At 45.5% G+C, this 17753-nt stretch overlaps 1 protein-coding gene across 1 annotated transcript in view; it reads left to right on the top strand.

Moving 5' to 3' along the window:
- The window catches only part of ACVR2B (activin A receptor type 2B), a 135252-nt gene extending 118981 nt beyond the window's left edge, over positions 1–16271 (top strand). The window contains exons 11-14 of the mRNA XM_065398474.1: positions 5696–5810; positions 7770–7908; positions 13167–13297; positions 16077–16271. Coding sequence (XP_065254546.1) covers positions 5696–5810; positions 7770–7908; positions 13167–13297; positions 16077–16271 — 580 coding nt within the window. The remainder of the gene's footprint in view (positions 1–5695; positions 5811–7769; positions 7909–13166; positions 13298–16076) is intronic.
- Positions 16272–17753: the final 1482 nt, after the last annotated feature.

Here is a 17753-nt window from a genome sequence, read left to right on the forward strand (position 1 = left end):
GTGTTTAGATACTTAGTCTAGTAGTTGTTAGTGTAGTTAGAGTGAGTTTGTTTTGTTCTACTCTCCTTTTTCCCCCCAGGGAGACTTGTTTTCCTAGCAGGGCATTCTTGGCCTGCCATGCTTGAAATGCTGCCTCTTCCTGTAAGCGATGGCCACTCTTAAGGGTGTCCATTGCTTGGGGGTGTCCCATGTCTCCCAGAAGTGTAACTTCTGCTTGGCCCTCAACTCTAGGGCAGGGAAGAACAAGGAGCTCAAGCTGGGACTGTTCATGATAGAACGTTCTCTACATCCAAAACCAGGTCAGGAGACACCACCTCTCTCACCCCACCATATCTGTCCCTGGACAGAGCCAGTGCTACTTCTGCCTCGGGCAGACTTCCCCAAAAAGGAAGGGAAGACTTTGGAGGCTTCTGGGAAGACTCCCAAAAAGAGGAATGCGGATTCTCACTCCAAGGAATCAGCTCTAAAAAAGATGTGGTGCTCAGCCAGGCCTCCAGTCACCATACCTACACAGTACCTATACTGTTGAAGCCAAGGACTCCTCCACTAGTACTGGCAGGGCTGTGAAGCGCTGGAGCTCCAAGGAAAAGAGACATGGCTCCAATAGGGCCCTGGTACCTTCTACCAGTGCACAGAGCAAGCATAGGGCGAGTTTTGCCCAGCTGTTGGTACTGATGCATCTGGCCCAGCGTTCATAGTACATACCAGTACATGAAACCAGCTTACCATTGTGCCCCTTAATCCAACTGTTGGTACTGATGCAGTCTGTCCAGCCACTGGTACCGGTTTGTTCAGTGCCGAACACACAACAATGCCCATCTTCCGTTGCGGTGCGATTGTCAGTATTATCTGCTTCAGCAGCTGTTGCTTGAGCTACCCTGTCGGCACCGGATCCCTTCTTGGTACTGCAGGAATTCCAGCACTCTAAGGACCTTTTGGTATCAGATGAACCGGAGACCCTGCTTCTTGTGGGTACCAAATGCCTTTTGGCACTGAGACCCCAGTCTCTGGGCTACTGTCTTCTGGGGCTGCTGGACTCTGCACTGTTTAACAGGTGTCCCCCTCCCCCATGTGTAAGGGCACTGTTGGCCCCTTACTAAAACTTTGTAGGTTTCTTTGTTGGTTTGTTTTTTCTGGTGCCTTCTCGCCATACCAGGAGAGAGGGGAAGGGTCGAGGAGGAGATGGGATCCTGGGACTGACAGGGCCTCTGGCCAATCAGAGGGCTCTAGACCATGGCCAATGGGGAGTAGCCAGCACCCCAGGTCAGTACCATGGCCCAGCTGCCTGGTCAAATCAGGAAGCCTCCCAGCTCAAGTCCCTGCCTGCATGCATGCTGAGGGAGGGAGACAGCGAGAGCAGCCCCAGGCAGGTGAGGCTCTGTGGCTGTCAGCCAGCAGGCGAAGAGCCATGTAGGAGGCTGGAGGGGGCTGCCTGATGGCCCAGTGACACGTGTGAGAGCCAGCGAGCGGGGGCAGGAGGGTCGTGCAGGGGGCTGGAACCCACCGGGAACAAGGTGACAGACCCAGCAGGCAGGGTCCATGGAGGGGGGAACAACAGCCAGAGGGAAGGAGGGGCCTGAAGGGAGCGGCATGGGGGAGTCCCAGATACGTTGTAAGGGAGCGAGACACCCCAGCGAAGGGGAGGAAGTTGGGATAGCAGGGGGTGGAGGGATGAGCTCTGAGAGCCCAGTAACCCACCCCCTGTACTGCCCTGAGACTAGCCAGGCAGGGAGCCATGACTAGTACCGGTGGGGGAGGGGGGGGGAGGAGGATCCTGGCAGCCCTTGAACCCAGGAGAAGGTAGGGTTGCCAAGTGTCCGGTTTTCCACCGGAACGTCCAGTCGAAAAGGGACCCTGGTGGCTCCAGTCAGCACTGCTAACTGGGACGTTAAAAAGTCTGATCGGCAGCACAGCAGGACTAAGGCAGGCTCCCTGCCTGCCATGGCTCCCGGAAGCAGCAGCATGTCCCCCCCCGGCTCCTATGTGTAGGGGCAGCCAGGGGGCTCCGCACGCTGCCTCGGCCCCAAGTGCCAGCTCCGCAGCTCCCATTGGCCACAGGAGCTGGCGCTTGGGATGGGGGAAGTGTGCGGGACCCCCTGGCTGCCCTACGCATACGAGCCAGAGGGGGGACATGCTGCTGCTGCCGCTGCTGCTGCTTCTGGAAGCTGCTGCTTGAGGTAAGCCCCACCCCAGAGCCTGCAGCCCTAGCCAGAGCCCCAACCCTCTGCCCCAGCCCTGATCCCTCTCCCACCCTCTGAACCCCTCGGTCCCAGCCCGGAGCACCCTCCTACACCCCAAACCCCTCATCCCCAGCCCCATACCAGAGCCCGCACCTCCAGCCAGAGCACTGGCTGTGTTGGGGAGGTCTATAATGGTGGGGTGGGGAGAAGGTAAGTTTATAGGCATTTGTGAGCCAAATGCCATTTTACCCTGGATGTGTGAGCTCTCAACTCACAATGGTAGGGTGCTGACTTATTTAAAACTCACATTTTATTTGATAGGAGCAGATAATAAAATAAAATTGTATTAATCTTTATTCATTGTTGCCAGTGGCTTCTGGGATATATATGGGTGTGAATGGCACTATGGAAGAAGTATTCTTCTCTTGCTGCATTCTGTTACCTACCAGCCAGGACACTCAAATGGACCGCCCCCACATCTAAATGGGAGGAGGCTAGTAGGAAGGGATTTTCAGTGGAGGTCCCTGACTCTAGAGCTTAATCCTCCCCGCCATTCCATGGTCTGACTGAATAGCTTGCTGACCATCAGGTCATGTTGCCAAGCCAGTGATTGGCTGTGCCTTAAAATCCTATTTCTTAGATCTGAGTGGGAGTCACCAGATGTTCAGTTGTTCAGAAAATCGGGCTGTTTTTATTTAAGCACATAAATATAGATCTTCTTGTCCTACTCTTCGACAGCCGAAAGCCTGCAGCTCTTTCTGTGGAGGATTATTTTTCTTTTTGTGGGCAGCGGAGTCATTCCTTGACATTTTTGGCCACTTGGCCAGTTTGGATGTATGTTTTTAAAGTGTTTTTACCTCTTTGTATATGCGCATGGAGAATGTGATAGATGCACAATATGTCCCGAAGAGAGTGTGTGCGTGTATGTGTGTGGATTTATCTATGCATCTAATCATTCACTTTTACTTTTTAAGATGGCGGAGCAGTGTATTATTGTGGTTTAGTGAGTCTGTCATAAATTAACTCCTCTGCCAAATGGAGTCGTAGTTCAATGAGGGAGAACCAGGCAAGCACAGCTTTGCTTAAGCAATTAAGCACTCTTTAAATTTTGTTGTGAATATGCTATAACAACAAATCCTACACTGCAGAAATGTCTCCAATAACTGCTTTACTGTACAGTGGGCTAAATCACTTCCCCCACCTTAATCACCTAGCCAGAATCTCCTGAACTAGAACATGCAGCTTTGTGTGTGGCTGTGGTAAGGAAGTGTTATTTCCTTTCTCAGGAGGTTGAGACTTGGGGGTTGAGCAGCTCAACCTGCCTTTGGATGTGGCCTTATGACACCCAGAAATGCAGTAGGCCCCTCTGTCTGGTCCAGTGATTCCTCTCTTCCCAAAGTATTTTGACAGATCATTTTTAGTTTAAAACAATTGTATCTGACCTCATTAATTATGTTGTGCAGGCCAGCAGTGTCCTGCGTTCAGCAAGGTCACTGAGTGAACTGAAAGAATATAGGAAAATTATAATGCGGTGCATACAGGTCATTGCCATCTGCTGTCTAAGGTTTGTATCTTAATTATATTCACAAACCTCTCTTTTCTGATGAAAACGTGGAAAGGCCAGGGTGTGTGATTTTTCTTGTTAGGTCTTTTACTCACATTCTGACTATAAGACTAAGGTAAGGACGTGGCTTTGAAGGGCTTGTGGATGAAACTCTGCTCAACCCATAATAAACCACTACAAAGGGAATTTGGACTCTGTCAATGACTAGATTTGGACTCTGTCAGTGACCTAGTACAGTCAATATCTCTAGGATCGTGCTGGTCCAGGAGCTCAAAAATTCAATACAATAGATCTCTGTCACACAAAACGATTGAAGCCTGTAGAAAGAGTGAGCTGAACTCAGCTCACATCAGCTGGTTTCCAAGAAGGCCTTGTTTTGTAAAGGGCTACTACTTTAAGATGACAAACGATTATAAATATATAAATGTAACATTTGCTTCATAAATTAATGGGCATAATGAATACAGTAACTATTAAAAGGGTCTGGTATGTTTGTCGGTGATGGTGGGTTGCTTATAATAACAAACGAACAAGAAACTTGATTAAGCTCTCTTCTAAGTAAAAATTCCAGTCAGACTTTACAGAAACTGCTGACTTTGAATGGAGTAAGAGACCAGTTTTCCATACTTACTTTTTAAAGCCCAATGTATACAAACTGTGTATATATAGTATGTACAAGGGAACAATCTGTAGGTAGTCCTGGCAAAACCAACTTGTAATATAACCTCTTATCACATCTGGGTGCTCTCCCCCACCCCTCAAATGCCTCTTTGAGGGAACACTGCTGAGGATGCCAGGCAGAGGAGGGGTTTGCCCATTCGTATGAAATGCTGACTTTTGTATAGTGCATTTTGGTTGACCAGATGTCCCAATTTTATAGGGACAGTCCCGATATTTGGGGTTTTTTTTATATGGGCTCCTATTACCCCCTGCCACCTGTCCTGATTTTTCACACTTGCTATCTGGTCACCCTAAATGCGTGGATGGTAGAAACTTTAAACATGGGAGCTTCCGTCATGTCTCTTTTTTTTTTTTATACCGCTGTGTATGTGCGGCATGTTGTGAGGGGGTGTGTGTGGGGGTGTGTGTGTGTGTGCGTGTATCTATAAATAATATATTATGATCCCTTTAGTTCAATCCCTGGTTTTATTTTGACATTAATTTACCCTGTACTCCTGCTTTCTCCTTGTTTTCCTTACCCTGCTTTGATTCTTTTCTGAAATTACCCTCCCCCCGTGATTCCTTTTGCTTCTGCTGTTATTTCTCTCCTCTTCTGTTACACTGGTTCCAGTATATAGTCCAAGATAATGGCCATACCTCCTACATCCCGATTGGGTGCCAGAGGAGCCCTGCTTTCTCTATGGCACCATCACTATAATCCTCTCCCTCAGGTTGGGGGAAGAGAGGCTGACAGTCACACAGTCGGCCGCTAAAGGCACACAACTGCCAGATCATCAGTGAAATGTGAGCAGTGGCCTCACGTCAGTGCAAAGGCTGGAACCTACTTCAGTGCAAAGGCTGAAATCTGCCTCCACACCACTCTATGTAGCATGTATGAGCATCGGGCCCAGCATGGGTGTTTGCAGGCAATGCCCAAATGCCACTCCTAAAGCAGTGTGTCAGTCTGACTGTACCTTGGATTCTTTGAATCTTTGAACTGGAGTATTTTGTAAAAACGCGCACACAGAAATATATGGTGGAGGGGAAGGAAATCGGTTAAATCTGGTCAGCAGCAGTGAGGGCTCTAGTTTGTTTATTGCTTTCATAGATTCAGGTGTGATCTCAGAGATGTAAGACAGGTGCATCTTCAGCATACTGGATTCTCACTGGGTCACGGAGCTCATCCCGAGCTTGGCAATTAAACCAGTCAAGTTTTGACATGTTTGTTTAAAAATGATGGGATTTGTGCCATACTAAATCCTTCTCAAACTTGCTTCCTGGCTGTCTGCAGGGACTTCAAGAGTAAAAATGTGTTGTTGAAGAATGACTTGACAGCAGTTCTAGCTGACTTTGGACTGGCTGTACGGTTTGAGCCTGGAAAGCCTCCAGGGGACACCCATGGACAGGTAACAATTACCTTTTAGAAATAAATGTGGGGCTTACCACATCTGCTGGGAGTGGGCAGCGTTTCCGCAGATGCAGGATATGGGGACGGTTACTGGGGGACAGGAAATTGCAGAAGGGCATTGTTTTGCTCAGCTTGAATAATTTGCAGGGGCAATAGATACAAAATGCTTTTTTAATTGCTGATTTTATATTAGCTTTAATGGTGGTTTTTGCTCAAAGAGCAGGGTATGGGATGACCCAGATTTACCTTTTATATATTTTATATTGCACACACCGCCTGTTCTTCTATTTTTGCAAATTACTTCTATCCCAGATACTGAATCAGGGAACAAATGAGCAGAAACACTTTCCATAAAGAATGGCATTTGATCTTTACATTTCCTGCACTACTTTCTTCCTGCCATTTTAAGGTAACTTGGCTCCACCAGTTGCTACTGCAGAGGAAGGCGACCCCTTATCCTCTCCAATAGTGCACATAGACAGTTGTGCAAGGCTGCATAACATGGAGGTGGAGACCATCCTGACCCCTGAAGGCATTCAGTTTATACCTTGCAGCATGAGATTTGATCACTGGTTTTAGCATTAAATATTGAGTCATAAAATTATTCAGGTTTTTTTTAAAGTCCAGTCATTGTAGCTGCCTAGAGACCTTTAGCAGCAATAAATATCCCAAGCTGACTACACTTGGAAGCTTCAGGGGGGGCCCCCTCCACCCATGGCGGCTGGGAGCTGCAGAGTGACCATATTTCCCAAAGAGAAAACAGGACACTCCCAGACGCTTGCCCAAGGCACCCTCCTCCCCTGCGTGAGGCTATTACCTGTCGCTGGACCCTGAGGAGGGCCCCCTCAGGAGGCTGTCACCTGTCACTTGGAACCTTGCAAGGGGCCCCATGAGGAGGCTGTTGCCGGTAGCTGGAACCCTCTCAGGGCCCCCCTGGCTCCCAGCTTCAGTCCCTCAGCCCGGGGGCTGAAGGAGAGAATGTTCTGTGACCTCCATGTCATAAACGTAGCTTATTCCTAACATCTCTGTAAATCCAGCCACAGCTCTGACCATTTTGGTCACCTCTCTCTAGACCTTTAACTGCTTCTACATCTTCTCGTGCTTAGGGTTTGTCCCACAGTCAGGCCCTTGCAAGATGAGAAGTTTACGATGGGGAATTCCCTAAGGGGAAAATTATTAAAAAGAAAATTAACTTCTGCATCGGACAGGTGATTTCCCCCTTCCACTCCAGACCCCTTCTTTCCCTACTCCTCATCATGGCTTGGTATTCCACCACATGTGTTTGTAGCACCTCTGTAAAGATCTCTTGTACTAAAAGTAACAACATTTTTAACAGACGGAGATTGAGCTACTCTCTCAAGGTTAGAGGTGGTCTCCAGAACATGGTTGAAGCGGATTGGCAGGACAGTGTGGTGTCCACGTTACACCTGTCCTCTGGATAAATGAGACTTGTATCCAGGGCTGTCAAACCTCTATTCACCAAACCTTACACCAGCTCAACATTCCTTTTTAAATTTATAAAGGGAGCATTAAGCCATCAATTATGATCCAATAACTGAGAGTCTGACTTGAACTTAAGGTGTTTGGAGCGTCTCCAAAAATTAACTTGTTTTTACATATAGCAGGTGCTACAGTAGCTAGAGGCAATGGGGTGGATGGATGACAGAATTTCAGACATAGTCATCTTACCTCATTGCATTTAATTCAAACCCTTAGTGTCCACTGAATGATCAACATATACATATCCACACACTTGGAGTCTTTTTACAACTGTTTCATGGAGCTTGAAATGGTTTTAATGAGGAGTGATGCCAGAAAGAGTGGACCCATTTTGTTTGGAGCCAGTACACAGCCATCTTAGTAGAGAAGTAGCTTTGAGGTTGATGGAACAGCTGTAGTCCCTACACACCCAGCTATCTCTTGTAATTTAAGTTGCATTTTTTCTTTTGGTGTGTAGGTGGGAACAAGGAGGTACATGGCTCCTGAGGTGTTAGAGGGGGCAATCAACTTCCAGCGAGATGCCTTCCTGAGAATAGACATGTATGCAATGGGACTAGTATTGTGGGAGTTAATCTCCAGGTGCACAGCAGCTGATGGTAAGTGTAAAGCTCCGCAGCTCAGCTTCAGCAGGGGTATGCGGTCCAGAGAATGGGGTTGTCTTCATAAAATCAATGGCATGTTCTTCTCATTAAGATACTAATCTGGATTTTCCAATAAACTGTCATTCCCTCTAAACAGTGGACTTCATAGAGTTAAGGTCCAAAGTGCGTTTAACAGGGTGCAGATTATATTGCATAATGCCTGGGAACCCAATAAAAAATTTGGCGAATGAGATGAGAGAGAAAATAGTTCCACAGTTGACAGTGGGCCTATTTTAAAGTATTAAATGCACCCTGTGCACTGTCTCGCCAATGAAGGGGCTCTCGTTTGTTGTCAGACCTGTTCATTTTCACTTGTTCCCTAAGCAAGTTTTGAACCTATGTGAAAGGGTAATACATCAGCTCTTTCTTCCCTTCTCTGAGATGTAGTATAGGGGAGAGTGCAGTCTACGCTGTAAGAACAGGGGGGAGGGATAGCTCAGTGGTTTGAGCATTGGCCTGCTAAACCCAGGGTTGTGAGTTCAATCCTTGAAGGGGCCACTTAGGGATCTGGGGCAAAATCAGTACTTGGTCCTGCTAGTGAAGGCAGGGGGCTGGACTCGATGACCTTTCAAGGTCCCTTCCAGTTCTAGGAGATAGGATAATTTAATTTAAAAATTTATTTAAAAAACAAAAACCTAAGCACTTGAGTTAAGGCAATCAAAGCCTTAGCCACAAGAGTTTGCTTTCCCCGCATCGCCTGACTTTCTCAATGTTCCTTCATCAAAACAGTGCTTGAAAAATGGGGCAGCCTCTAGTCTGTCAGCAAGAAGTGTCATGTGGAAATAGAGCATCTGCTAATCGGTGACAGTCTTGCCATGTGCAGAAGATTGCCTGCTGATGTTAGGACTGAGGGGAGGCAGAAATAGTCATTTCATTTCTGTCAACTCCACGACTACCTGTTCAGACCCCTCACTTTTTGTATGGAACAGACATCCAGTCCTCAACGTGCTGATTCCCTTGGGTTTCAAATATTGTTTGTTTGCATTACAGTAGCATCTAGAGACTCAAATCAAATTGGGACCCCTGTACCTACATATGGTAAGAGATGAGTCTCTTCCCCAGAGAGTTTACTCTAGACATGACGTACAAGGGGAAACAGTGACCCAGAGATAAAGTGACTTGCCCAAGGCCATGCAGCAGGTCTGTGACAGAGCTGGGAATATAATGCAGGTCTCCTATGGTTCAGTCTGGTTCAAAACATCCGTTTGGATCTCCCCCATCTCCCTTTATTAAATACAACTTCAAAAGTTCAGTTCCCATGAAAGTCAATGGAAAGACTTCCTTTGACTTCAGTCGGAGTTGGATTGAACCCAAAGTGCAGTTCTCCTGTCTGTGCATGTGTAACTGGCACAGTAAACATGTAGGCATGTGTGGCCCTCCCTTGCTGTCAATCTCCAAGGGAGGCCATGCCTCTTGGCTGTCACGCTCCTGGAATAAGTCTTAGACAAGGGGGACGTTAGTAGTCTGGGGGCTCAATCCCTTCAGCGGGGTCGAGCAGTGAGTGGTCCAGGGGCCCAAGCCCTGAGACGGGGCAGGACACCAACAGTCTAAAGCCCAACCCTCAGGCAGGATAGAGCCAGGTATAGTCTGGAACCTCAGGCCCTCAGACAGGGCAGGGTACCAAGCACAGTCCAGGGCTCCAGGCCTCAGGCCGGACAGAGCAGGGAATAATCCGGGGACCCCAGCTCTCAAGCTGAGCGGGATACCAGCAGTCTAGGGCTCCAGCCCTCAGGCAGGGGTGAGCACCCAACACAGTCTAGGGGGCTCAGGCAGATGGTAGACTCCCACAGGCCTCCTGGCTGAAGGTGGGGTGACTGCCACCCCAGGGATGGCAGTGGGTAGGGGAACACGGGCCCACCTAACTCCACTGTGTCCCAGCCCAGGGCCCTAACTGTGGCAGAGTGGTCTGCCACTGGGTCAGCGAGGATCCAGCTGCAACATACTGAACTGGGCTCAGGCAGCAACCCAGCCAGACCATAGTCAGCTGTCCATGGGCCACTTCCTATCCTTCCCTTGGGGTGTACCTGGATCTCTGGGTTGTCCTCTGTCTCCCCTGGGTACACTGCAAACAGTAATCCTAGCCACTCCTCAGCATCGGGCATGTCTGGTAGCTCAGGCAGTTAGGATGAGTCCTTGGGGCAGCAGAAGTCCTCAGCAGGGTGGAAGCATCTGTCTCCCTCAGTGGCTTCCCCTCAACTGAGCTACAGGGCCTGCCTTATATACTTCCTGTTCCTGTCCTGTCCCTCTGCTTCTGGCACGGTGGGCATGGCTTTCCTGGTTCCGCCCACCAGAGGGCGTCTGGACCTCCCTCATTGTCAATTTCTGAGGGAGGTCACGCCTCTCTGCTACGGCACCTTCTGACTGAATGGATCTGCTCCATGCATTTATTCAGAGCCATGTCTGCTGGCTTCAGTGCCGAATGTTTAGTCTTGTTGGTCATGCAGAGCCCATATAGCGCTGGGAAATGGAGCTGAATGGCACTGTGACTCGCACTTCAGCAGTGACTTCAGACTAAATGTCAGTTGCAAGACATTGAGTATGCACAAGTGTAACTAAGGGCACATTTGGCCTGCAGAACCTTCTATTGTTGGAGGTGTGTGCACCAAAAAGAACCCTGCTCAACTCACGACTCCAGGTTGAGTTTATAAGGCTGGCAGTTAGTGTGTCTATGAGGAACATGTTATTACTTGTAAAAATGAGCATATTTGATTTGGAAATAATTGGAGGCTAATAAACAATGAACCCATAATGCCTCCAGGCTTACTGCAATGACCTCTACTGTGTGGCTGTCCCTGAAGAGTCCTTGGAAACTTCAAAAATACCTTCCCTTCATACTGGGTATGTCTACACTGCAGTTAAACCCACAGCTGGCGTGTGTCAGCTGACTTGGGCTAGAGGGGCTCTGGTTGTGGGGCTGTAAAATTGTGGTGTAAACGTTTGGGCTCGGGCTGGAGCCCAAGCTCTGGGACCTCACGAGGCAACAGGATCTGAGAGCCCAGGCTTCAATCCAAGCCTGAATGTCTATACTGCAATTTTGCAACCCCATAGCCCAAGCCCCAAGTTAGCTGACACAGGCCAGGTGCAGGTGTTTAATTGCAATGTAGACATACCCTAAGCTGCCTGCAAAGTTAGTGGATTCACCAGTGCTGCTGCTTATATCTGTGCTCCATAGACTGAGCTAGTTTCCAGTTCAGTTTCAGGTGTTTGTTTTGACCTATGGTTTGGCTCCTTGGTTCTTTGAGACCACCTCGCTCCTCCTTTTCCTTCTCATCATTTTGAGATCAGCCAGATGCTTGTGCCAACAGTTCAAGTTTGTGTATCAGGTGGCTACCAGCAGGTAGCTCGAGCTAAGGCCCCTTTTATTCTGTTTCTGCCCCAGTGGAGCAAGAGTTTATTGATGTGCACAGCATGTTGCAAATGTTCATTCAGGCTTTCCCTAAAGGTGTGTTGGAACAGTCCTGATACTTTGATGGGGTGGGGATATGCGTAGGAAGGTCATTATCATTGTCCTATCAATGGAGATGGCTTATTTGCGGGCTAAATACTTAGATTTGTTTTACTGATTGGCACCATGTCAATGGGAAAAATTAAATGGCTTTTAGTCACTTTTCAGAGTAATAGCCACATATTTCAATATTGTAGTCTTGATGGTTTACCATTCATGAGCAGATAAAATTATCCAGCTCTTTTTTTGGCCTTCAGTTTGAAGGAACCCATGTGAAATACTGTCAGGTTTGAAAGAGGTCACCACTTGGTCCAAAGAGACCATGCAGTAATGCACGAGAACCCTAAAAAAAATCCTCATTTCAGTTGGCGTGCTATTTGTTAGAGTGCATCCAAGCATTATGAAATGCCAAATGATGGTTCAATAAACCAAACTTATTGCCACAATTGGGAGTCCACACTGCTGCTTAGAAAAGTTTTCACATGCTGTTGTGGTTCAGAGCAGTTCACAGCCATACTCGTGATAGCTGAAGTGTTCAGAAATCATTCTATATGTGCTAGCTGGAGATAGTCTAAAGCACAATTAAAATAAAAATTCTCCCCGGAGAAGAAAATGTGCCTCTACTCCTGTTGGAAAACGATCTTCTTTGCAGTTTTCAAGCCCTTTTCTCACAGAACAAATTGTTTCAGAATGCATTTGTGTTTGGCATGGTCCAACTCCCAGTGTGGATTAAGACTTAACTGTACAGAAAAGGGTCCAAACGAACGCTTCTGTACTCTTCTACAGTGTAGTTAGCTGTCTAACCCTGAATCAGATTTCTGAAAGTTGCTGTCCTGTTATAGTTGACCACCTTTCAAAGCAGAATTGACCCAGATCAAGTTTCTCCAGATCCTGTTCCCTAAAGTGTCTCAAAAATTGAGTTCTTCATATGCCTGAATACATTAAAATGTTTGAGGCCCTACATTATGGGTTGATCCTAGCTATGTTTAGCCTTACTACATTCCTGCTTTCCATCTTGGGTCATTTATGTAGAGGTCCATTGAAACACGAAAGAATTGCAAGAACTATCCGAACATTCCCAAGCTGTGCATTGTTACATGGACAATACTGTCAATAGCATCACTGTGTTAGCGCTACCTAAATTGGTGCCTTGCAGGCTGTCTGTCACTTAATCAGGGTTGGCTTCTTTAGGAAAGTGTCGGTTCTCAGGACCACGACTGCAGTCTAGTAACTAAAAACAAATGACTGTGTTTATTGCTTTATTGCCATAAGTCTATGATCAGACTAGGTTATGAAAGAACAAATGAGAAATATTTCATCGGTGTTTGACCTAGCAAGTCAGGGACTAAAATGAAGCGACTGGCATATTAATATCTGCTGCCAGGACCTTGTGTGTATTTGGAGTCAGACATCAAACATAATCAACTGGGATTTGGTGTTAACTTGCTTAGTTTTTTTTACAAAATGCTGCACTAATTTTCAACTAGGAAAAAGGCAAAATTTGGAGTGTTGTGCAAGATTTGGGGTTCATAGCAGACATCAGTGTCAAATTCATGAATTGACAACTAGCAGTGATGGCAGAACGGCTTTGCGAAGGGGGAATGTAAATCACATTGGTATAAAACAACGTGACGTGCGTAGTGTGCGATGCTTTGCTTGGACTGGGTTTTTCTGTTGCTATGGAATTGCAGTTCAGACTAAGTGAAGAGATACGTCTACTTAATAGAGTCCTTCTCTGTATTAACATAGTTCTCTCCATATACCTCAGGTCCAGTGGATGAGTATATGCTGCCTTTTGAAGAGGAGATAGGTCAGCATCCATCCCTTGAGGACCTGCAGGAAGTGGTGGTTCACAAAAAGATGCGGCCTGCTTTCAAGGATCACTGGCTGAAACACGCTGTATGTCCCATCTCGTTAACAGCTTAAAATGTTTCCTCTGATGACTGGAATTAGCAATGCAGTTGAGCATTAGATGTTAACTTCAAGCCAGTTACATCAGGGAAATTATCTTTTAACAGTTTGGCAGAACGGAACTGTCTTGAGGAATATTTTTTCACTTTAAGGTCCCAGAAACAAAGGCAAGGTTTTCATCTCGAGGCCAAAAGACCAAAAACGTCAAGACACTTGATCACGGCCTTGGATAGACCAAGAGACTACCTACACTTGACCTTAGCTCAAAGAGCCAAAACTAAACTACATATGAACTTTATTTCTCTAGTCTCCTGGTCTTAATTTTCAAAGGAGCTGAGAATCCACAACTCCATGGGAACTACAAGTGCTGAGCACCTCTGAAAACAGTCCCTATCGCCTTCTCTCTCCCTGACTTCTTCCTCCCCACCCCTTCATTGGTATGATGTAGAATATCACTGTAAGAAGAAAAATCCATTGCTAAAAATAATAGTATGCAGCTCTTAGATACCATTTTTCACTAGCAGAGCTCAAAGAACTTTACAAAGGAGATCAGTATCGTATCCCCATTTTACCAATGGGGAAACTGAGTGATTTGCCCAAGGGCAGTGGAAGCATTGGGAATTGAACCCAGGTCATGTGACACTTATGCAGTCCCCATTCTGTTGGATAGTTTGTCCTTTCTTTTATTGTGGTTTTAATCAACTGATTTGATTTTTTTTTTCTTTTTAAAGCGGTTTCACCCTTCACCAGCATAAGCAGAGATGGAATATTTTATAACTTTTTGTGCATTAATGTAGTGAAAAGGATTCCCAGCCCCCTGGCATTAGATTTTTTTGAGGCTTAGTGCTTGTGAAATGGGCCAGTTTGACATCGGAAAACGAAGCCCTCTGTTTATCCATAGAACAGGCCCATACACGTGCAGTGGCAGTGCAAGCTTCCTCCTCCTTCTGCAAGCCAACATGTCTCAACCCTGTTCAGGAGAGTATATCTGTCTCCAGGCCCATTCAGTCCTCCTTCTCTCTGAAGAAATGCCAACAAAGGTGCTAATTGCAGTGATAAGTCTTTTGTGCTTTGGACACCTGTCCACTAATTGAACTGAGACCTCCAAGTCATTGCACACGAGCCAGTGAACTGTCAGATGAGTTACCTGGGCTGAATTTAAAATGATGGCCTAAAGGTAAAAGGCTCAGTCGCTGAGCTGTTCAGTCCCCGTGCACTAGCTAAGAAGCTAAATACATTGTTGCCATTGTCTCAGGTGGTTTAAATTCTGTTTCCCCAAAATCAGGTATCAGAGGGGTAGCTATGTTAGTCTGGATCTGTAAAAAGCGACAAAGAGTCCTGTGGCACCTTATAGACTAACAGACGTATTGGAGCATAAGCTTTCGTGGGTGAATACCCATTTTGTCAGATGCATGTAGTGGAAATTTCCAGAGGCAGGTATAAATATGCAGGCAAGAATCAGTCTAGAAATAACGAGGTTAGTTCAATCAGGGAGGATGAGGCCCTCTGCTAGCAGTTGAGGTGTGAACACCAAGGGAGGAGTTGCTTTTGTAGTTGGCTAGCCTCAACTTTAGAGGGCCTCATCCTCCCTGATTGAACTAACCTCGTTATTTCTAGACTGATTCTTGCCTGCATATTTATACCTGCCCTTGGAAATTTCCATTACATGCATCTGACGAAGTGGGTATTCACCCACGAAAGCTTATGCTCCAATACGTCTGTTAGTCTATAAGGTGCCACAGGACTCTTCGTCGCTTTTCCCAAAATCAGGGACATTTGTTGTTGTAATATATGGGTGAATCCTGATTATTCAAAATTGGATAAAATTCAGATTATCAATAACCTTCATTTAGCTGTATAGAAGGTGGGGTGTTTAATCCAGTAATTTTATAGGATGACTAAGCACTATATATATATATATATATATATAATACACACACACACACACACACAATGCAGTTAGAATACATAACATAACAGTTTACCCATACAAAGGAAGCAGTATTTCTTTAGGAAGATAAGTTTTATGGTACTTGTACCAAAGTTGCCAACTCTCGTGCTATTATCTCAAGTCTTGCTGTATTTGCTGTTTGTTTTCTTTTTCTTAAAATTCCTGTTCCTGGAATGAAGTGATTAGTTGAGAATCTCTGCTTTGATTTAAAAAAAAAAATTCTCGCCTTTGTGTTTGTAGGAAAAAGCTTGATCCGAGTGCACCCTAAAGGCTCAGAACCCATAAGACAAAGAACTTAAGTAAATTATTTAAAAAAAAAACACACACACACAACTTTTTGTAAAGTAATCTTATAATATTTTGAGGCCTAACTCAGGATTTTTGAGAACCTAGTGTTGGCAATACTGACATAGGGACAATAGAAGGACTTGGAGTAAATCTACCTCACACTAGCCTGCTGCGCTCTAAGTGTCTATGTGGACACTGCTGCTGAGCATGAGGAGTTTCCTAGTGTGCTTTGATCGGCTCCCGCTTTAAAGCAGGGTAGCTCAAAGCACATTAAGGAAACTTTTAGTGTGCAGCAGCAGGGTCCACAGCAGACTAGTGAGGGGTAAATTTACACCCTGTCTTGCCACAAACTAACCGTTCTTGTAGACAAGCCCATAGGATTTTCTGTTAAAGAGCTGTGCCCAGATTCTCCTACATCTGCTGCTAGGCTGTGTGTGCTGCTCAACGTGCCACCCCGCTCTTCCCCCTACAAACAAGATTTCAGCGAGAATCCATTTGCTAAATGTGTGTTTCCTCTTGACTCTACAGGGTTTGGCACAGCTCTGTGTTACGATTGAAGAATGCTGGGACCACGATGCAGAGGCTCGGCTTTCGGCAGGCTGTGTCGAGGAGCGCATTTCTCAGATCCGAAAATCAGTAAACGGCACTACCTCGGACTGCCTCGTTTCCATCGTGACGTCTGTCACCAACGTGGACTTGCCACCCAAAGAGTCTAGTATCTAAGTCCTGGTTCACTTTTGTCTTTCCAGACTCAGTGGATTTAAAAAAAGTTTAAAAACCCAACAAACACATGAATGCAGCTGCTATTTTATCTTGACTTTTTATTATTATTATTATTGTTGTTGTTGTTTTTTTTGGATTGGATCAATTTTACCAGCACATTGCTCTACTGTATTAAAAAAAAAACAAAAAAACAAAAAAAAGACATCTCAGCAAGCATTCAGGTGCCGACTAATGAATGCAGAAAAGGTGCAGGTACCTCAGAACCTCAACAAACTCACTTCAGTTGTGTTTTTTTTTTTTATTCAGTTTTCCGGGTTTCTCTTCATCGGTCTGTCTTCAACACAGAGCATCTCTGACATAAAGGAAAACCACGTACCATCTTAGAAAACGCAATGCTGCAAACTTTGGAGGAAACTTAAGACTGTTACATAAGATTACACCTTCCTCAAAAGGATTATTTCCCCCTATTTTCTTTTTTTTTTAGACAGTGAGCTTCAAAAAGAAACAAACAGCAGATGTGTCTTTTACGGATCTAACGGGTGTCATTGTAACGGGAAAAAACACAAGAAGCTGGGAAGAGAATGTTAACTCTTTGATGGTAAAATTAAAGGGGGGGTGTTTAGTATAGGAGAAGGGGAGAGTGATGTTGGACTTTGCAGCATTTGGAGAAACATCATTTGCTATGGAGCTACTTCTCAGGTAACCAGTTAATGAGGGGAAGAACTTTTTTGAGGCAGAGTATTTATCATCGCAGCATATCGAGAAAGTTGGGTCAATGAGCCAATGGGATAAGCAAGGTACTAGTTCTTACTTCCCCCAGTATCTCAGGCTTGGGTGTTAAAAGAACAAAACCAAACCATAGGTATATATATTTTTAAAACTCCAGGTAAGAATTGGAAAAAGATGCTTTTAAGCAGTGTAATTGAGAGAGATAACAGTGTATTCTCAGAAGCTCTCTGTAAAGTACTGGAAGATTTGAAAGCATTTATATCTTGCTTTAAATACAGTAGCAGTTCAGGGAATAAGGCCTCAGGGCTGGATAACTGCTTAGCCCAAGCTACCAGTGCAGATGATTAAAAAGAAGAAAAGTATGATTTCTGGCTCTGTAGAAAGGCCTTTTTTTAACTGGAGGGGAAAAAATTACCTGGGCCAGTGGCAGGCAGACGCACCCAAGAAGCATTTGAATTGTACAATTGCAGAATATAGGGAGGTAACAGAGCAGCATTAGCATTAACCATAGAATCTGTTAAACCAATTTCTTTGACTCAGCTTTCTCTTTATCTGTGACTAAACTCTTTTGTCTTAAAGTGGTGCATATTCTAAAATACCGTTACTCTAGTATGCCATAAACTTGCTCTAGTCAGTGAATGTTCCTAATGCTGCTGATTCAACATTTAAATATTTTTTTAATTTGCAAAACATGCAATGTTTAAAAAACAAAACACACACACACACACACACACACACACCACGTTACGTGGC

The sequence above is a fragment of the Emys orbicularis genome, chromosome 2 (assembly GCF_028017835.1).
Source record: "Emys orbicularis isolate rEmyOrb1 chromosome 2, rEmyOrb1.hap1, whole genome shotgun sequence".
Lineage (NCBI taxonomy): Eukaryota > Metazoa > Chordata > Testudines > Emydidae > Emys > Emys orbicularis.